At 49.6% G+C, this 21324-nt stretch overlaps 1 protein-coding gene across 2 annotated transcripts in view; it reads left to right on the forward strand.

Annotated features, from left to right (window-relative positions):
* DPYSL5 (dihydropyrimidinase like 5) overlaps positions 1-18070 on the forward strand; it is an 86889-nt gene extending 68819 nt beyond the window's left edge. For both annotated transcript variants that reach the window (XM_086325955.1, XM_086325956.1), the window contains 7 exons: positions 892-967; positions 1858-2014; positions 7391-7532; positions 8904-9046; positions 10607-10814; positions 15443-15611; positions 17781-18070. In XM_086325955.1, the coding sequence (XP_086182081.1) occupies positions 892-967; positions 1858-2014; positions 7391-7532; positions 8904-9046; positions 10607-10814; positions 15443-15611; positions 17781-17866 (981 nt within the window). In that variant the 3' untranslated portion in view covers positions 17867-18070. The remainder of the gene's footprint in view (positions 1-891; positions 968-1857; positions 2015-7390; positions 7533-8903; positions 9047-10606; positions 10815-15442; positions 15612-17780) is intronic.
* The last annotated feature ends 3254 nt before the right edge of the window (positions 18071-21324 follow it).

Genomic DNA, 21324 nt, shown 5'->3' on the forward strand with positions numbered 1-21324 from the left:
TAGGGACACCAGGGGAACACAGAGGTCAGAGGTCCAGTTGGTCTCAGAACTAGTCAGGAAACTTGTACCAAGCACATCAAATGTCAGGCCAGTTCCTAAATTCTCTATCCTCCTAATTTGATAAGAAGGCACTAGAATAACATTTGGGAAGTTTTCCATTAGCCCTTTATAAGTCTAGAAGCTGGACAAGGACATCATTTTACTGTTATAACAATAATTATGCTAGCAATTACTTCCTGATGGAAACTTACCCCAGAGTAAGGAAAGATCTGAACAACAAAAGGGCAATTCCTCCTTTTTTTAGCTCAAACATATTCCCAGAGAAGTGAAACCATGGACCATGGTTGCACAGTTCAGTAGAGGAAAAGTTAATCAGAGTTATAATCCAGTGTCCATTTGCAAGACTGGTCCTGTCTGATGTAGACTGAACCCTGAACCTCTTGTGTAACATTTCTTCTCTGGGGTAGAGTACATTCTATCTGCTGATAGAGCAGCCTTCACATGGCAGGCATCATAATTTTAGATATGGGACATAATACACAACTGTATCTAGGTCTTCACATTCATGAACAGGAAAAAATCCCTCATTTTAAGTTGTAAATAGTCTTGGTGTTGGCTGGTAGAAAATGTGAGGTTCAGCACTTGACATCTTACCCAGATATTCCCACTGTGGGCTCTGGTGCCAGGCACCACCTGTCCCCTCCTTGTTTTGTGGGGTTCCCCTAGCCTGCAGCTTCCAGGCCTGCATTCTGTGCAGAAGACTGTCAGCCTAAGGAGGGTGCAGAGCGATGCAGGGGGAAGTGCTGGCGCCAGGACTAATCCTGTCTGGTCATCCTGATGCTTGTTATGGGGTTGATGCTCTCTCCTTCCCACCATGTTTCCTGTGTTTAGACTCACTGTCCCATCTATCTGGTCAACGTGTCCAGCATCTCAGCCGGTGATGTTATTGCAGCTGCTAAGATGCAAGGTGAGTTAGTAGGGTGGGCTGGGCAGTTAGCCCTTGTGCGAGGGGTGCCCAGCAGCTTCATGCACTTTCCCTTCCGGCTCCTGAGGCCAGGCCCTGAGACTGCCCTGCCCTTCTCTTTCCTGCTGTCTTCCTGCCCAGGCCTGGGGTTGGCCCCTTAGAATAAGGGTTTTCCTCTGCACATTTGTATGCATAACAGCTTTACAGAAGTGTCTGTCACCTCTCCTCAGATTGATAAAAATTTTCCAAGTTTTTTAATCAACTCATGAATTGGTTTTGTGTGTGTTTTTTTTTTTTTTTTGGTCTCTTGGGTTTTGCTAGTGGTTGCCTTGGTAACCAACATAAAATCCTGGATGAGTTACAGCGGACATGTCAGGGGGAAATGCCTATGAAGTCCTTGGAGAAATGACAGTGTCGGAGCTGGACATCCCCTTCAGGAACCCAGTGTACCAGCCCTAGGACACCTGTGTGTCTGAGCACCTGGCCACGCCTGAAGGCTTTGTCCATGCTTGTACTCCCAGCCTGGCTTGGGGTGCCAGTGGGGGCCTGATAACAAGCATAAAAGATCACAGTCACGAACCTGGGGATATAAATTAGGGCCTTCCAGCCCTCCCGCCACACTGCCTTCCGCATCCCGCCTCCTACCTCTCCTCTAGCTAGACCTCCTCCAGGGTCTCACCTGTGCTGTGGACCCAGCCTTCCGCCTCTGTCTCCTGGGACGCGGGAGCACTCTGGCCTTGACCGCAGCTGGGGTCTCCAATGCCCAGCCGAGCTCAGGCTAGTCCCTTCCTTTCTGACTTCAGCTCCTTCCCCTGCCCAGTGAGAGGCTCCGACCAATGCTCCCCCAGGTTCACTGGCCTCCTGGTGATGGTCGGACTCCCCTCTTCTTGCAGGGAAGGTCGTGCTGGCTGAGACCACCACTGCACACGCCACGCTCACGGGCTTACACTACTACCACCAGGACTGGTCCCATGCAGCCGCCTACGTCACGGTGCCTCCCCTGAGACTGGACACCAACACATCAACCTACCTCATGAGCCTGCTGGCCAAGTAAGGCACCTCAGCTGGACCACGATGCAGCCTTGTGTCACGATTCGGGCCATGCTGGGCATTTGTAGACCTTTAAGGTGATATCGTAGAGGCCCCCAGTCTGACCTAAGTTCGGTTTCCTTGTGTCCAAAGGAAGAGTTTTGCTTGTGTTGCCTTCTCCAAAGCTCCTGCTGTGCCATGGTGCTCCTATGACCGCTTGATTGGGAGTGAGAGCTTCTGAGGAGATAAGTAAAGAGCGTATATAAAACTGTGCTGCTAAGTCGCTCCAGTCGTGTCCGACTCTGTGCGACCCCATGGACGGCAGCCCACCAGTCTCCCCTGTCCCTGGGATTCTCCAGGCAAGAACACTGGAGCGGGTTGCCATTTCCTTCTCCAATGCATGAAAGTGAAAAGTGAAAGGGAAGTCGCTCAGTCGTGTCCGACTCCCAGCGACCCCATGGACTGCAGCCTACCAGGCTCCTCCATCCATGGGATTTTCCAGGCAAGAGTACTGGAGTGGGGTGCCATTGCCTTCTCCGATATAAAACTGTGAACAGTAGCTATTCAGAATTTCAAAGGACCTTGCTCTCATACACTGAAGACCACTGAGGAGCTGTAGGATGTAGACTCTGACTTATCTGAGAATATTTGTGGATCTTTTTCTTTTTTCCTTCACCTCCCCCTCTCATTGTTTCCCACGTGATTTACTCTCATTGTGTGTCCCTCCCTCTGTGTTGCTCCCTCCTTTCTTTCCTCTTTTCCTTTTTCTTCCACACCTTCTCCCTCTTTCTTCTTAACCTCTTCCTCCAGACCTTCTTTTCTCCAGTTCCTGTTTTTCCAAAACTGCTTTTCCCATTCAATCTGAATCTAGATAATATGCTTCAATGGATAGTCTGATTCTGGTGGGACACAAACATGGAAAGATTTTGTTTGGTTCCAGTGAGTGAAGTGAAGTTGCTCGGTCGTGTCCAACTCTTTGCGACACCATGGACTGTGGCCTATCAGGCTCTGAGGAGCCTCTCAGTCCATGGAATTTTCCAGGCAAGAGTACTGGAGTGGGTTGCCATTTCCTTCTCCAGTACTGGCTTGCAAATTCTTGCCTCTAGTAACCCTTCAGTTCAGTTCAGTTCAGTTGCTCAGTCGTGTCCGACTCTTTGCAACCCCATGAACTGCAGCACGCCAGGCCTCCCTGTCCATCACCAACTCCCGGAGTTCACTCAAACTCAAGTCCATCAAGTCAGTGATGCCATCCAGCCATCTTATCCTCTGTCCCCTTCTCCTCCTGCCCCCAATCCCTCCCAGCATCAGGGTTTAGGTAATGGTAAAACCCATTGCTTTTTCTTCCCTTTTGGTTATTAAAGTCCAGTTCAGTTTAAAAGTCAGTCTCCTCTCCTCCCAACTCTCAGCTTGGGGAATTTGGTGGGCATTAGGATTAAAGGGGTGGGAACACTGGTCCACACCCAAGCACGGCCTGTACCCCTGTACTAACTGATGCTGCTTCTTCTCTGGAAGAAAGTTGACTGGCTTCTGGGGCCCTCCTTGTGCAGGGTATGTGCCCAGATAAGGGCTCTCTTGAGCCACTCTCATGCCATCCTCTGACACAGGAGATGGAGTCCAGCTTGACTTCTCCTTTTAAAACAAAAATTATTTCTTTGGCTCTGCTGGGTCTTAGTTGCAGCACCCGGGATCTTTGATCTTCCTTGCAGCATGTGGTATCTTTAGTGGGACCTGGGATCCTGACCAGGGATGGAACCCAGGCTCCCTGCTGTGGAAATGCAACGTTTTAGTCACTGGACCGTCAGGGGAGTCCCCATCTTTACCTCCTCTAACCTGGCCCTTCCCAGCTTCCCTGTGAACAAGAACCTGGGCCTGCAGCTTAAGCCCCAAAAGGTGACTTTTGCAGAGTCTGGGCCCAGAGGAAGCTCACGCAGCTTTGCCGCTCCTTCTGATGGGATTACAGGCTGCCCCACCCCCATGACCTGACTCTCCTCATTCAGAGGCTCAGGCGGGCCCACCCACCCATCTTCCAAGCAGGTGCCTGCTCCTGTCACCTCTGATCTCCATAGGTGAACTTCTTCAAATGTCTCCTCTTGACTCTGAGGTAGACTAGTTGGGGGAGAGGGAAAGTACCATTCAACTCATGAAAACAGGAAGAAGGGCAAGACCACAGGACCCTCCATTTTACCAAACACCTCAGTCGCCCTCCCTGTTTTCTGCTTTTATAGACGTGGGGATGGTGATACACTTCTGCTAGGATGATGGTGGGGAGTGTTGAGGGAAGTGACCAGCCCCAGTTGGAGGTGGCTGTCATTAGATAATGGGGCATTTATCTCATCCATGTCCTTAGTTTTCAGTCTTGGTTGGTTGACTAACAGCTGGAAAATTTCCACTCAACATCTTGCTCTCTTAACAACCTAAAGAGCACTGTGCTGCTGCTAAGTCACTTCAGTCGTGTCCGACTCTGTGCGACCCCATAGATGGCAGCCCACCAGGCTCCACGGTCTCTGGGATTCTCCAGGCAAGAACACTGGAGTGGGTTGCCATTTCCTTCTCCAATGCATGAAAGTGAAAAGGGAAAGTGAAGTCGCTCAGTCATGTCTGACTCTTCGCAACCCCATGGACTGCAGCCCACCAGGCTCCTCTGTCCATGTGATTTTCCAGGCAACAGTACTGGAGTGGGGTGCCATTGCCTTCTCTGAAAGAGCACTATGGGGTTTTCCAAATGTGACTGGAGTGCAGGTGGTAGGGTCCTGGGGCCACGGTGGCCCCTGGAGGGGTAGGATATGTTGTGGCACAGTGGCAGTAATTATAATCTGTCCCATAAATTGCTAAGATTCTGAGCAGTGGCAGCTCTGAGAGTTTTAACCAATTTGAGAGAGTAAAGGGAGAAATGGTAGATCAGCTCTTACTTTTAAAAATGCTTGTTTGGGGGAAAAACCAGCTTCCTTTTCACTATTATCAACACAACAAAAACAAACCAGTATCAAGAACCCATGATAATAGTTTTGGCTCCTTTCCAAGGTCAAAGAACTCTTTCAAAATACCTCACAAGCAAATTTACGGAAAGAACAAAAACGTAATGAATTCCCCAACCCACCCAAATTCGTGTGCCCAAACCCACATGAATTTAAACAAGCAGAAGAAGAAAAGTATTATTAATTGAATAATTTCAAGTTTTTATTTCTAGCTTATTTTTTCAAATTTATTTAAATTATTCAACTAAATTCTATTCATTTAAACAGAATTATAATTTCATGTGAATAATTATGAGAATAGTTTGAATCTCTTTTTTAATCAGTGCATATTGTAAACTTGTATAATTTTATAGAATTTGGAGCATATTTTTAACATTTTTAGGAATTCATGATTACTGTAATTTTGCTTTTATGACATTTTAGTGATAATTGGTGTTATGCAAAGTACTTGATAGAAAACCCACGCACTAATTAACGTATTTCTATAAGAAAATATGAGCTGCTTTATAATGATCTATTTTAGGACATGATCTCTTCGGGTATATCAGGGTAAAAAGTACAATCTGTAGATGTCAGGATTTGTCCTTTATTTAAAATCTGACTTCTTAAAGAGACCAGAAACTCTTTCATTTGAACTTATATATTTTTAAAGCGGGTTTCCCTGGTGGCTCAGATGGTAAAGAATCTACCTGCAATGTGGGAGACCTGGGTTCGATCCCTGGGTTGGAAGATCCCCTGGAGGAGGGCATGGCAACCCACTCCAGTATTCTTACCTGGAGAATCCCTATGGGCAGAGGAGCCTGGCGGGCTTCAGTCCATCCGGTCACAAAGAGTTGGATACAACTCAAAGAGTCAGAGCGACTAAGCACAGGACAGCACATTTTTAAAGTACTTAACAAAAGTTAGTGATGTTTTAAAGAGTAGGGATGGGTGTGTCATATCTCCCAGATTCCTGGCAGCACTGGGGGTCCCCAAAAGCTCTTCTGGAATGTGCCCTCCTCATTCACTCCTGCCTAGCGAACACTTACTCGTGTGTGGGCCTTTTAAGAAAGGCGAGGGCTCAGTTAGACTTGTCAGTTAAAGCATGGGGTCCATGGATCCTCAGCCCCTGACTCTAATGAGCATTTTCTGATCTGAACCCCACCCAGGGGTCTGGAGAACACCTGAGAAAGAGTGAAAACTGAAGATTCTGTTCATCGCTGGCAGGTTCTCTGGGTCTGGGGGAGGTGGGGGGTCTCTGGGAACACAACCCTCTGCTCAGTGGAGGACCCCCTCCTGCAGTCTCTCGGGGGGCCACAGCAGCATCTTTGGCACCAGAAGCTGCCAGCCCTGCCACAGAGGAGCTAAGTCATGTCCCTGTGGATTTTGCCAAGGATAGTAGTCGTTTGGGGAAAGCCCTGCCAGGCCCCCAGTGGAGGCAGCCCCATGTGCAGCCTGACCCTGAACGTCTGAGAGCCTTAAGAATATGCCTCCTCACCAAGCCAAATAATGCCTTCTGCGCAAAGATTCCCCTCTGAGGATCGCATCTCGGTTGGCCCACATGCACACACAAGGCTTGGTAACTCCTCCAAGTTAAACTAGACTCCAGGGCCCCTGCTGTGCTGTCCCCTCTCCCACCAGGCCCCTCCCTGCCCTCTTAGGGTGTTTCCTCCTCAGGCTGTCCTGGCCTGGGCAATGGAGGCATCCCTCCCCGCACCTCTGAGGCCTACAGAGATCTCTGAACGTGGGCCAGCCATCTGCCTGTCTCCTCAGGCAGAGGGTCTGCCACCATGTGAACTCTCACCGACATAAGTCTCCACCCCAAGTTCTGAGCTGGCCCAGGAGCCCCTCAAGAGCCCGGCATGCCTCACCCACCATAGCCTCAGCAACCATCTGAGGACCATGGTCACGGATGGCAGTGGCGATGACCCACTGCCATGTCATTGCTGGCTCATCAAGCCAGGCTTCTCTTCTATCTTGTCCATCCTCTTCCCACAAAGCTTAACATAGAACTTGAGTATTTTACCAAGCACGTGCTTGTTGCCAGCAGGGCCAGGTGGGGGTTGAGCAGGGACATGAGAGGGAGTTTGTATATGTTTTGGGGAAGTAAAACTACCTCCACCCTCTCACTTTAAACTCTTTTAAGTTCAATTTTTCTCTGTTCGTTCTCTTAACTCTTAAAGTCAACATCCCAAAGACTACTCTCGATGTCTTCTATGACCCTGGCATTCTGTGCCATGGTTAGCACATATCCCCATTCTGCAGATGTGTAAACTGAGGTTCTCACAGATTAACTCATTAGAGGTCATACAGCTCTGAAGTATCAGAGTGGAGACTGAAACCAGCTTTGCCAGGTTCCCAAGCAAAGGCTTTTTCCCTGTCCTCACCCTCTGGGACCCTGGCCTCCCCTCCCCTTACTAGTCATGTCCTTCTCTTTACCCAGTGATACTTTGAACATTGTGGCGTCAGATCACCGGCCTTTCACCACGAAGCAGAAAGCTATGGGCAAGGAGGACTTCACTAAGATCCCCCACGGTGTGACCGGGGTTCAGGACCGCATGAGCGTCATCTGGGAGAGAGGCGTGGTACGTTCCCAGGACCCCACCCGGCACTGGGCCGCAGAAGAATTTTCACACTTTAGGAGGGCTGGGTCAACTACTGCTCTTGTTTCACTCAAAAACAAAACAGAAAAGGTCTTTTTTATTTTCCTGATCAGAAAAGTAAGAAGTCCTAGCATGACAATTTGGAAAATACAGAAAAGTACTAGAAAAAAACATAATTCCATACTGAGAAATTATTAATATTTTGGTATATTTCTTCCTAAGCTCTATGCATGCAGCATACATTATTTTAATTACTGGGTTTATCTTTTTTTTTCATATAACAGTGTATTTTGAGTGCCTTCCTATATCAGTAAAAGTTCTTTAAAAACATCTTCGTTAATAACTAAACAAGATTTCCTCCCATGGAAGCACCATATTCAGTTACGGCTTCCCTGGTGTTTGGAACTTTCAACTGCTTCAAATTTTTGCATTTAGCAATAACACTGCACAGAATTTCTTTGTTCATGAGTGTATGTCAGCATTTCTAATTGTTTCCTGAGGACAGATTCCTAGAAATGGATTTCTGGACCAGGGGATGTGAACTTTCTTTAAGGATCTTGGTATCTTTCGTCCAGTAGTAAAGACAGAGACTAGGAATTCATTTGAATACCACCTGTTCTGCCCCTGAAAAATAAGTAATTTGGTCTTGACCTATCACAGATTAGATGCAGTTTTAGGGGATGAGCCTGAAGAAATTTGAAATACACAAGGCTAAGCCACCAGCTCAGGGAAGACCCTGAGGCAGCTCAGGAATCCCTTTTTAAATTTATTTATTTGGCTTTGCTGAGTCTTAGTTGCAGCACGTGGGATCTTTCATTGTGGCTCACAGGTTTCTCTTTAGTTGGGGTGGACAGTCTCATTTGCTCAGCAGCATGTGGGATCTTAGTTCTCCAACCAAGGATTAAACTCATGTCCCGTGCATTGGAAGGTGATTCTTAACACCTAGACCACCTACAAGTTCTAGGAATCCCTTTTGAAGAATGTCCATGATGCACTCATGGGTGGGGCTATAAGATGCCTTTCCAGCACAGAATATATGTCCTTTCATGGATTTAGGAAAGCTCCCGATTTATCCATAGTGAGCACATGAGTAGACCTGGTTTTACAAACAGGAGGTAGATTTGCCCCAAGAAAGCCACCATTTGGAAGAAGGGCCCACCCACCACTGTTAACAAAAAGGAGAGAGGAGGAAATGAGCACATGGGAACCGAGCCATGCAGATTGTCTCATCCGAGATGATGCCCATGGCATTGTCCAGCACCAGTATTCGGACCAACTAAAAGCTCACAACAGTGACGGGGTGTGAGGCACACACAGGACCTTGGTTGACCTGAGCCTTTGGCCATGTTTCAGGTTGGAGGAAAGATGGATGAGAACCGTTTTGTGGCCGTTACCAGTTCCAACGCAGCCAAGATTCTCAACCTGTATCCCCGAAAGGGCCGCATCATCCCTGGAGCTGATGCCGATGTGGTGGTGTGGGACCCCGAAGCCACCAAGTAAAGCCTGCTACTTGTCTCCAGGGCTGGGGGATGGGGTTTTTAAGGACCTTGTGTTACAGAACTCCAAAGCATCATATTTGCCCTACTTCTAGCATAGAGCAGGATGTCCCTGAGATGTGTTCAGTTCAACAAATACTTGAGGGTTTGCCATGGTCCAAGCACTAGGGATGCAACAGTGAACAAGAAGGTCTGAAGACTTGCCGCAGGGCAAGCTCCATGTGCACAGCTTTACAGTTTTTCACAGCTGCATCACATCAATGATCTCATGTGCTTATCTCAGCCTTGAGAAGCACTCAAGGCTGGAGTTCTTACTTCCATTTTACTATTGAAAAAACTTGGAAAAGGAAATGGCAACCCACTCTAGTATTCTCGCCTGGAGAATTCCATGAACAGAGGAGCCTGGTGGGCGACAGTCCATGGGATCACAAAGAGTCAGACACAATTGAGTATCACTCACTGAAGAAACTAAGAGCAGAGAGTAGAGGGACTCCCCAATCACATAGCTAATAAGAGGCTGAACCAGACAGATGTCCTGACACTCAGTTCCAGACTCTTCCACCAAGCCTCTGCTTCCCTCGTTGACAGCGTGCATTCTCTCGAGCACAGCACTTGACACCCACAGTATTTATGAATACAACTTGAGTGAATAAATGAAATGCATCAGGAATTATCAAGCTGCAGGATACAGGGCATCATGTTTACTCAGAGGTTTGACCAGGGGAGATGGGAATTGTTTTCTAATACTAAACTTTATTCAGTCACTCAACAAATATCTGTTAAGTGCTACCATTTGCCAAGCACTTTTCTAGACACACAAGCTAACAGTGAACAAGACAAAAATGTGCTGGGATTTTGAAGGTAAAAAGTTGAACTGCAGAAAAAGTTCTCCCTGTGCACCACCGCCCAGCCCCTTGCCCAGATCCCTGTCCTGCTTCTCCATTAGGGCACTTGAGAAGTCAGATTCTGCATCCAGCCTGGGGCTGGTCCCTGTTGCTCTTGTGGGTGTGGCTGTTAGTGATTGCTATTGGCAGAAAGACCCTTAGAGTGTAGGCCAGTATGTTAGTCAGCTAGGGTGCTCCCATAACAAAATAGGAGGAGGCTTGAACAATAGAAATTCATTTTCTCACAGTCCTGGAGGCTAGAAGTCCAAGATCAAGGTGTCAGCAGGGCTGATTTCATTCTGAGACCCTTGGTTTGTAGAGGTCATCTCTTCCCTGTGTCTCTACATGGCACTGCCTCTGGGTGTGCACTTCTGGCATCTCGATTTCCTCTTATAAAGACACCCATTTGATTGGATTAGGGCCCACCTATATGACCTCATTTTACTTTAATTAGTTCTTTAAAGGCCTTATATCCGAATATAGTCACGTTCTGAGGTACTGGGGACTGGGACTTCAACAGATAACTTTGTGGTGACATAATTCATTCTAGCCTTTGGGAGTCCTTCCTTTCCACTGAGCGTCATCGCCTCTTCCCCTGAGCACCTTCCCTTCCTTTGAGCTGTGACAGCTTTACCTCCTCTCATAGCGTTCTCTCCCGCCACTGCGTTCCCACCAGGACCATCTCCGCCAGCACCCAGGTGCAGGGAGGAGACTTCAACCTGTACGAGAACATGCGTTGCCATGGTGTCCCGCTGGTCACCATCAGCCGAGGCCGGGTCGTGTACGAGAATGGCGTCTTCATGTGTGCTGAAGGCACCGGCAAGTTCTGTCCCCTGCGATCCTTCCCAGACACTGTCTACAAGAAACTGGTCCAGAGAGAAAAGGTATGGTGAGGGAGAGGGGAGAATACATGTGGGAAGGGGTTGAAGACCCCTGCTGGGGACTTCTTATATGACTATTGTAAATCTCAAAGATGTTCTCACTGTTTTTTCCACCAGAATCCTATTGCCTGAATAGTCACTTTGGGAACAATCAAAATAGTAGAAAAGGAGCACCTGTAACAGAGTAAAATTTACTTGGGAGGGGTCCCCAAGTCCCTTGGAGCCAGGGACACTATGAGGTGCTCACAGCTATCCTGACACCCAGGTTTCTTGTGGTCCCTCAGGGCAGGGGGCTTCTGGCTTAGTCAGGGTTATCATATTTGCACTGGAGATCCTCTTTCCCAAAACTCCCCACAGTTGCCCTGTGTCTGCTGTGGAGTGGGTGGGCTTTGCTGAGTCTCCAACACTGAAGGGATCAGGGCAGGTCTGAAATAGCTCACTGCCATGTGGGGGTAGCCTGAGGTCTTCTTTTGAGAATTTCACCCAGTCCTTGGATTCCATTAGCACTCTAGGTGTTCAGTGAAGCTTGAGGCTGCTTCCTCATCTCCAGGGATACCGAACGCTTGGGAGAGTTTCACCCAAAAGAACTGGCTCTTCCCTCACTGCTCTGGGATTGACTGTCCAGACTTATCTTTGAGGACTGCCATCTCAGCTGCTGCGCTCATGCGGCGTGGCAGAAAGTGAAGAACTAAAGAGCCTCTTGATGAAAGTGGAAGAGGAGAGTTAAAAAGTTGGCTTAAAGCTCAACATTCAGAAAACTAAGATTATGGCATCTGGTCCCATCACTTCATGGCAAATAGATGGGGAAACAGTGGCTGACTTTATTTTTCTGGGCTTCAAAATCACTGCAGATGGTGATTGCAGCCATAAAATTAAAAGACGCTTACTCCTTGGAAGGAAAGTTATGACCAACCTAGACAGCATATTAAAGAGCAGAGACAATACTTTGTCAACAAAGGTCCATCTACTCAAGGCTATGGTTTTTCCAGTGGTCATGTATGGATGTGAGAGTTGGACTATAAAGAAAGCTGAGCACAGAAGAATGGATGCTTTTGAACTGTGGTGCTGGAGAAGACTCTTGAGAGTCCCTTGAACTGCAAGGAGATCCAACCAGTCCATCCTAAAGGAGATCAGTCCTGGGTGTTCATTGGAAGGACTGATGTTGAAGCTGAAACTCCAATCCTTTGGCCACCTGATGCAAAGAGCTGACTCAACTGGGAAAGACCCTGATGCTGGGAAAGATTGAAGGCAGGAGGAGCAGGGGACGACAGAGGATGAGATGGTTGGATGGCATCACCGACTGGATGGACATGGGTTTGGGTGGACTCCAGGAGTTGGTGATGGACAGGGAGGCCTAGCGTGCTGCAGTTCATGGGCTCACAAAGAGTCAGACACGACTGAGACTGAACTGACTGACTGACTGGCTGACCTTCCTGACAACTCCAGGTGCTGGGAACCAGTAGCAGCCCCAGCCTCGTGGTGGAGGACCCAAATCACCAGAAAATAACAAGTCTGACAAACTGACAGGTGGAAGCATCATGCGGTTTCCCCTCTGGCAGAAAGTACTATCATCATGATTCAAAATCCTGCTGCCTAGCTATTTCCAGATTCTGTCCAGAAATGGTGGGTGTTCTTAGAAACACCATGACCAATGGCCTAGGAGCCCTAGCCCCAATCCAGGTCTTCTGTTGGGGAGCAGACTTGGACTACGCAAACAAAGCATGACTGTAGTTATCCCAGTATTCAATCTGAAAGCAGACTCAGGATCTCTCAGGTAGGTGAAGGGTCCCATCTCCACTATGCTTCCCAGATGGGGACAATGGCAGGAGGCCTCAGCCCCACCTCTGGAAGACATGCCAGAAAGAGATGGAAAAGCGATCCATTCACACACAAGATTATCTGACAAAGGATGGAAATGATTTAAAATAAGAAAATGGAAAAAAATATCAGTGATGATGTAGAGAAATCGGGATGCTTATTCACTGTAAAATCAATGTAAAATGGTACAGCCACTTTGGAAAACAGTTTGGCAATTCCCAAAAAGTTATAGAGTTGCCAAAATGACTCAGCAATTCCTTTCTTGGTATGGACATACTCAAGAGAAATGAAAACACATGTCTGCAAAAAATCTTATCCATGAATGTTGATAGCAGGATTTTTTCCTTATAGCCAAAAAGTGAGAACAACTCAAATGCCTATCAACTATTGAATAAACAAAATGTGGTGTTAATATAGCCATACAATGGAATGTTATTCGGCCATGAAATGGAATGGAATGCTAATATATGCTATATACAACATGCACGAACCTTAAAAACATTATGCTAAGTGAAAGAATCCAGTCACAAAAGACCACATATTATATGATTCCGTTTGTTGGAAATGTCCAAAAGAAGCAAATCCGCAGACAGAAAATAGACTAGTGGTTGCTTAGGGTTGGTCAGAGAGAATGGGAGTGATTGCTCATGAGTATGGGGATTTTTGAGGGGTGATGAAGATATTTTGAATTTACACAGTGGTGATGGTGGCACAACCTTGTGAATTACACTAAACACAACTATACTGTATACTTTTAAATGGTGAGTTTTATGGTATGTGAATTATATCTCAATTCAAAAAAAAATATCTGTCAATAGTTCTGTGACTTACCCAAAAAAGAACATTTTAGTCAGGAAATAGGGTCAAAAGAGGGTAAAGAAAGTGTTTGAAGCCCTTCTAAAAGCCAACCTCACAAAAATGTCAGACAGATACCAGTTTGTGCTGCTCTGAGGGCCAGCCACAGTGAAAGAGCCCAGCTTCTAGGGCTGACATAAATTTAACTCAGAATCCCTTTATCCAAAGCACTTATTGTAATGACAAAGTAAGGTCCTCAAGAAAAAGCCATCTCTATTTCCTATTCTCCAGTATAGCCCTTACATACAGAACGCAGGGCTTCCCCAATGGCTCAGCAGTAAAGAATCCACCAAAATGCAAGAGATGCAAGAGACACGAGTTCGATCTCTGGGTGGAGAAGATCCCCTGGAGGAGGAAATGACAACCCACTTCGGTATTCTTGCCTGGGAAACCTCATGGACAGAGGAGGCTGGCAGGCTACAGTCTATGGGGTCGCAAAGAGTCGGACACAAGTGAGTGACTGAGCACACAATAGAATATAGGTATGCAGAAAACCTAATTTCCCCCAAATTATAAATAAGCAGTTCATACAGAGCAGGGTCCTCGGGGAGAAACCAGCCCTGGGGTTGGGACTAGTATCTAAAGCCAGGAAGCCAGGGGCTTCCCAGACCTGCCAAAGTCACTCACCCAGGGCTTACCAGGTCCATACTCCCACCTACACCACCCGGACCCCAAAGTGCAGCCTGGTAAAGGCTAAAACACTCTAGACCAGCTTTGACATTCTGAGGGCTGAGCTCAACTACACATCTGTTGGAGAATACAAAGGAATATGTAAGCTGAGGAGCATTCCAGAAATCACCCATATCTATTGTTTCTCTCAAGGTTTTCAATAAGCATTGAGCAGCAAGGAGATTGAGGTTCTGTCTCTGATGAGTGCCTGGGGTGTAGATTATATATGCTGCTCCTTCAGACCTTATGCACACACCCCAACACACTTCCTCTCACAATACCACCCTTTAAAATGATAAAGCCCCATAAATGACCTCTGCAATAATAACAACTGCTGGTACTTTTGTGTCACTCACCATGTGCCAGAGCTTTACGTGTTCTATTTCATTTGATCTCATAACAACTCTGTAGTCTTACAAGTGAGAAAACAGGCACAGAGAGTTTATGTAACTTGCATAAGGTCACACAGCTTCCAAGTAACAGAACTGGGAGTGAAACATAGGCAGTCTGGTTGCAGAATATAGGTTCTTAATTCCACTGCCTTTGTGAGTAAAAAATTAACTACTATTGCTAATGAGGGATTCTAATCTTCAAATCAGCTGTATTTAGCCTCTATTCCCACAAAGTTGTCAGATCGATCCCAGTAAAAGCTCCAGTATTTTGTCCACCTGATGCGAAGAGCCGACTCATTGGAAAAGACCCTGATGCTGGGAAAGACTGAAGGCAAAAGGAGAAGAGGGAGACAGAGGATGAGATGGTTAGACAGCACCACCAACTCAATGGAAATGAATGTGAGCAAACTCCAGGAGAGAGCAGGGGACAGGAAAGCCTGGTGTGCTGCAGTCTATGGAGTCGCAAAGAGTCAGACATGACTTAGTGATTGAACAACAACAGCTTGAGAGCCTGGCCAGTGAAGGGATCACTGCTCCACGTGAGGGATGCTCTCTAAAGCGGAATATTTCCGAAGCCTACCTGCTGCCTTGGAAAGCATTCTACCAGTGTCAAGGGGGAGCCAGTGGATATCTCCTTTATGCACATACCTGCACATGCTCACACATATGCCCTGTTTAGGAAGTACAAGAGGATTCTTTACCCTTGGGCTCAAGATGTAGGAAGGCTTTGTCACGTGCAATAATTTGGGTTCTGAACAGAGTGGCAGTGTTTAGACCCTTCATCAGCCATCAGGGAAGCTCTGGTGGTGGTGGTGGTGTCTTGGCCCTGATGGTTGAGGGTGTTCGTGCTCTGATGGTATCATCTTTTCCCTTTTTCTCCTTCTCTGCCATCACTAGACCTTAAAGGTGAGGGGAGTGGACCGCACGCCCTACCTGGGGGATGTAGCTGTCATTGTGCATCCTGGGAAAAAAGAGATGGGAACGCCACTGGCAGACACTCCAACCCGGCCTGTCACCCGACATGGGGGCATGAGGGACCTTCATGAATCCAGTTTCAGCCTTTCTGGTAAGAGCAAGGGCCACTTGGCCTGGCACTTGTGTCTCCACCTCAGTGGGGTGTAGGGAGACGGGCGGAGGGGTCAGGAGTCCCACCCAGGCAGTGGGGCTTACTCCACCTCCTCCCTCCGTCTCCCATCCTCTGCCCGGTGATGAGTCCTGGGTCCCCTGTTGCTGCTGCTGCTGCTGCTAAGTCGCTTCAGTCGTGTCCAACTCTGTGCGACCCCATAGACGGAAGCCCACCAGGCTCCCCCGTCCCTGGGATTCTCTAGGCAAGATACTGGAGTGGGTTGCCATTTCCTTCTCCAATGCATGACAGTGAAAAGTGAAAGGGAAGTCGCTCAGTCGTGTCCGACTTTTAGCGACCCCATGGACTGCAGCCCACCAGGCTCCGCTGTCCATGGGATTTTCCAGGCAAGAGCACTGGAGTGGGGTGCCATTGCCTTTTCCGGGGTCCCCTGTTAGAGACACACAAATACTGGGGATGGGAAAGGGGGGCTCTCCCAGTCCACAGGCCCTGCCACTCCACCTGGCCACGGCTTGCCCCACGGTTACTAAGTTCAAATGTTTTCATCCCTTGAAACATCTTGAGGGCCTGGCACGTAGGGTGCCCCTAGAGATGATCAGACCTCAGAAGGGTTAACTCTGTGCCACATTGGTCTGCACCCGCATTTCCCACCCCGTCCTCACCAGCCTCTCTGAAAGACATGGTGTTTCCCTTTCCTCCCTCATCTTTAGCCTGTTTGCTCCTCTGCCACCTTCTTTTCTTGCCAGGAGTTGTACTGTATAGAATATACAAAACAGAAATATATGGGTGTGTCTATGCTTAGAAACTTTACTGCTGATAGCTGCATGCCTGCCAGGTGCTCAGTGGTAGTTAAAGGTGGGGAATTGCGGGCATAAACCGCAAGTTTCCCTGGAGAACAGGCAGAGGCCCATAAGGTGCCCTGGACCTGCAAGCAGCTTTGCTGGAAAGTGTGAGCCCCACGTGAAAGGGGTCAGGGCTGGGTCTTGCTGAACTGCCTCCAGGACTAGCCCGGGTGCAGACTGAGCCTCTGCTCTGCAGGCTCTGTGCTGGGGCCATAGGGTGAGAGGACCTAGATCCACATGTCTCCACACAGAGCATGGATTCTCCTGGGGACAGGGAGACACCGTCGCAAACCAGCCTAATCTGAGAGGCAAAGAGCTATACCCAGGGCTGCCAAGGGGCACGGCTGGCCGCTGGGCTTCCTTTGTGCCCAACCGTGCGCTGAGAGCAGCTCAAGTGGCTCCTGTCTGAGTTGCTGACTGGCCTTTGTGGGGAGAGGGCCTCTCCACACCCCTCCCCCATCATCTCAGAGCCAATCTCACTACAGAGATAACTTCTGCCCCGCCCTGAGGGCCACTGTTAAAACTCCCACCAGTGAGGGGACCGAGTGCAGTCAGAAAGAGGTCCGCCGTGTGGAGTGTCCGTGGGCGCCCCCGCCTGGCCAATCCAGGAGGTGTCGCTCCCCACGGCTGCCTGGGCCTGGCCCCTCCCGCCGGGGTCAGCCCCAGGAGAAGCGTCCAGGCCTGAGAGGTGCCAGTCTCCTCGGGCCCCTGGCTTCTGCTCCCACCCAAGTCTGGGTAGAGCCAAGACTGGACAGAACCGCTCTCAGGTGCAGCAGACACCAGGCAGCCTCTCACCTTCCCTCGCCTCAAACCCTGTCTGCTATGAGACAGGCGGAAGAATGCTCCATGGCACTCCCTGGGGCACCAGGACTTCTTTTCAAAGCCTCGAGATTTCAAGACGTGGGGGCCTTTGAAGGTGCTGTTCTGTTTTTCCAAGACAATGGCGCCCCCTCCTCCCTCTCTTGCTCACTGAGTCATATGTACAAAGGCACACTTGCTAACAGGCGGCTCCATGGTCTGTGTGCTTGACGAGAGAGGGTACTTACCCTCCAGGGCTGGGAGTGGTGAAGGCAGGTGTAGCAAGGCAGTTAATTAACCGTGGAGGCTCTGAATCAGGAAGACCGAGGTTCAAGTCCAGGCTTTACATACTCATAGACTATGGGACAGTGGGCAAGTTAACTTCCCTGAGCCTCAGTCTTCCCACCTGTAAAATGGGATGGTGTTGTGTTGAGGATTAAATTACATCTAAGCACGGGAGGACCTGGTTTTATTGCCTAGGGGAACTCACCCTCTGCTTCCTTCCTTCCAGGTTCTCAGATCGATGACCATGTTCCAAAGCGAGCCTCGGCTCGGATCCTCGCTCCCCCCGGAGGCAGGTCAAGCGGCATTTGGTAAAGACACTGCCCAGCCCCCTAAGTGAAGATGCTCCGACGCCACCAGCCCCACGCCCTCCGGCCGCAGTTGCAGGGGTGGGGCGGGAGAGGCCGCGCTGGGCAGCTCACCACCTGAGGGGCCCCGGGACCCAGGGGCCCTCCCCATGTCTGACACGTGATTCACTGTGCTTCGAGCCAACCCTAACAGGCACTTTGAGATGTGTTCCTCCTGCTGCAGTCCTTTCCTGCCTCGGCCCCAGCGGGCTTCCCTGGGGCCCAGGAAGCCCATACTATGCACAGAGCCCACTTGCATAGAGCCTGGCCCTGCCCCTCCCTCGCACCCGCCCCCTGCTGGCCTTGGGCAACCCCCGCCCTTAGTGCCCTGCCCCTGGCTAACCCGCCAGTTGTCCAGAGCACTTTAGCAGATGTGTTTTAAAAGAAAAGGACCCCCTCCCAGATCCCCTTCGGCCCCTGGGTCTTTTTCCCCAAGTCAGACAGGTGTCCGTATCCCAGCCGTGCCCCAGGACCTCCTGTTTCTCCCGATTCAACTCCTGCCCCTGTTTGGGAGTGGCTGGGACACGCTGCGCCCTTTGCTGGCTGCCTCATCCCCGAATCCCGTTAGTCCCAGGCCCAGAAGGGCTGGCCGGGTGGGCGTGAGGCTGGTGCCAGGCGCGTGTATATGATTTCGTTTTGCACGTTTGGTTTGCGCAGTGGTTTGGTTTGACTTGTTTGTGCATCCTGTGAAAACTGACGGTGCTTTGTGTCACTAGCATAGCATAGAAACAGGAATAGATGTGGACCTTAAGAGATGCTGCATCGACACCAACCAGACAGCCTAGGGCACTGAGAACAGGGGCCAGAGGGGCATACTGGACTCTCGGGGCCCTTCCTCTGCCTATCTGGAGTCTTCCGGTGCCCCCTCCCCTCCTGGTTTCCTGCATCCTGAGAGGGTGCCGGGAATGCTGGCCCTAGAGACCTTCAGGAAGCAAGGTGGCCTTTCCCATGTGTGGTCCTGGTCACTCCCAGCACTAGCCACCCCCCCCAACACACACACACCCAATTGCCTGTAGGTATCCCCCTGCTGGACAGAGGCCCAGTTGCTCCTCCTGTGTGATTGGCAAGAGGCCTCATGCCTGCTGGGGAAGAGGTGGGAGGGGCATGATAGGGGGAGCAGGCTGGCTGTATGCCAGGTAGGAGGCCAGGCCAGTAGGACCTGGCTATAGCCAACAGTGCTACACAGGGTCTGCGGTCTCCTGTGGTCAGCACCTCGCCCTCACCTGCTTGTGGTCTCCATCTCCTCTCAGCTGGGCCTCCCCTGCCTCCAAAACTCTAGGAGGTTTCCATGGAAACACTAGAGGCTGCCCTTGCTAAGCCTTGTTCCCCCCTGGGGAGTGACGTCACATCGCACCTGGGCTGACACGCGGCTCCTGGACTCTTGGGCCAGTGGTCATACCCTGCACATTTCTGCAGTGCTTTTCATGTTTTCAAAGCTCTTTCACATATGAGCTCTCAGTTGCTCCTCACAACCACAAAGCGTGAATTATTCTCCCCATTTCTCAGATGTGGCCCAGAAAGCTCAGGCCCTCTGACTCCAGAAAGGTCCAGACTGCCCTTTTTAGAACTTGGTTGTCTACCCCAGCTGTGGACGGAAGGAGTGGAGTGACATCTCTTGCAGATCCCCCGCTGAGAGTTTAACTAGCTAGATGACTTACTCCCCAGTAGGCATTCTGCTTTGTTTTGCACAGGTAGATAGATTTTTCTTGTAAACAAACTAATGCATATTCACTATTTGAGCCAGAACTAGTTACTAGCTGGAGGCTTGCCATGTGGTTTGAGCTGCCTCCTCATCCTCACCCCTCCCTTCACGCTCCCCTTCCTCACTTAGGGGCTGAGAGGACCCAGAAGGTAACCCAGGAAGCAGAGGCAGCAAAGGCACTCATGGAGAGTGGTAGCTATGGGGACAGTCAGTAGGGATCTAAGCCTGGGAAACCGTGACACTGATCCCTTGGTACAATGCACATCATCTTTATCCCTTTCAGCCCTTGCTGGGTCATGGGCCTTGGGCAGATGCCAAAGAGCCAAGCAGTGGTGGTAGCCAGCGGGCAGAGCATCCCTGCTTGGGCCAGGAAAGCTTTACCTTCTCTGAGTGCCTCCGCCCGAGAGATGCGTGGTCCGTGGCTCTGGGAGACCACCTGTTGGTGTGGTCCGTCGAAGGCCTTCCACTTCATTCACCCCCGACCCTTACATAGACCCACCCTTGCCCAGGAGCATCTAGATGAGAATCAGAAGGAGGTTCAAGGAACCGAATGAAAGGTCAGCCCTGTCACCCATTCCCTGCCCCTGTGCTGAGCTCCAGCCAGCCCCATCACCAGCCCCACCGGCTCCTGGTTGGAATGAAAAGGGTCTCTGGTTGCACTGAATGCAGCTCTCAAACTTGGTCTTGTACTTGCTGAATAAATACTGTTGTTCTTGCCTTAGCTGCTCTCTAGGTTTGTGGGGTTAAGTTACCAGAAAATTGTGCTACCGTGTGTGCGTGTGTATGTGTGCGTGTGTGTAGTGCTAGGAGTCCACAGTAGGTCTTGGTCAAGCCAATGCCGAGATGAGGGCTTTTCCAATACTGACCCAGAAACCACAGAAACCACTCGGAAACCCAAACCCCTTCCAGCTACCCAGGCGGCGAGCACAGCCTGGGGTCGGGATGGAGCCTCGAACACCCCAGCACCCAAGTGACTTCCTCACTCCTCTGTAAACGTCATGGTGCTAAGATTGTGTCAACCCCAGGACGGCACATGGTCTTGTGCTTTGGCCACCCGATTGAGGCAAACACAAAACAGCCCGACTCATTGTGTTCTGGTGCAGGTTTGTATTAAACTATAGCTACTTCTCGCTTGGTCTCAGTTGTGTTTCTTCAAAGAAGAGGGAGTTTGGTGGGGGGACCTTTTCTTCCATAGTGGCTGGGGTGAGGCTTTAGCCACTAAAAAACGGCCAAAAAACTCAGCTTTGGTTCTTCACTTGTGTTGTGTGGCAGGTGGCAGTTCACTGGGAAGCCTGAACAGAGTTTGAAGATTAAAAAAATGCTGAATGCTTCCCTGGTGGTCCAGTGGTTAAGACTGTGCATGTCAGCTGCAAGAGTCACAGGTTTGATCCCTGGTCAGGGAAGTTCCACATGCCTTGCGGTCTGGTCAAAAAAAAAAAGTGTTGAGAGACAGGAGCCTCGGTGACCCAACAGCTAATAGTCGGTCCTTTCTCCTGGTGGGAACAAAACCAAGTTTTTTGGTGCCAAATTTCTAAGACAAGGTTGGGGTGAATTATCTGAAACAGGAATAGTTAGAGGAAGACATTAGATACAAAAAGAGGGCGGGAGATGGGGTTGGACTAGGCTTTTCCCACCCACCATTGGTCGCTTATTTTCTTGGCTACCATTTTGGAACACCATAGCCTACTCTCCACGTTGGAACCCTTGGCTGTTGGAACCATGGA

The sequence above is a fragment of the Bos grunniens genome, chromosome 11 (assembly GCF_055505025.1).
Source record: "Bos grunniens cultivar Pamir isolate PY7600 chromosome 11, Bosgru_T2T1.0, whole genome shotgun sequence".
Lineage (NCBI taxonomy): Eukaryota > Metazoa > Chordata > Mammalia > Artiodactyla > Bovidae > Bos > Bos grunniens.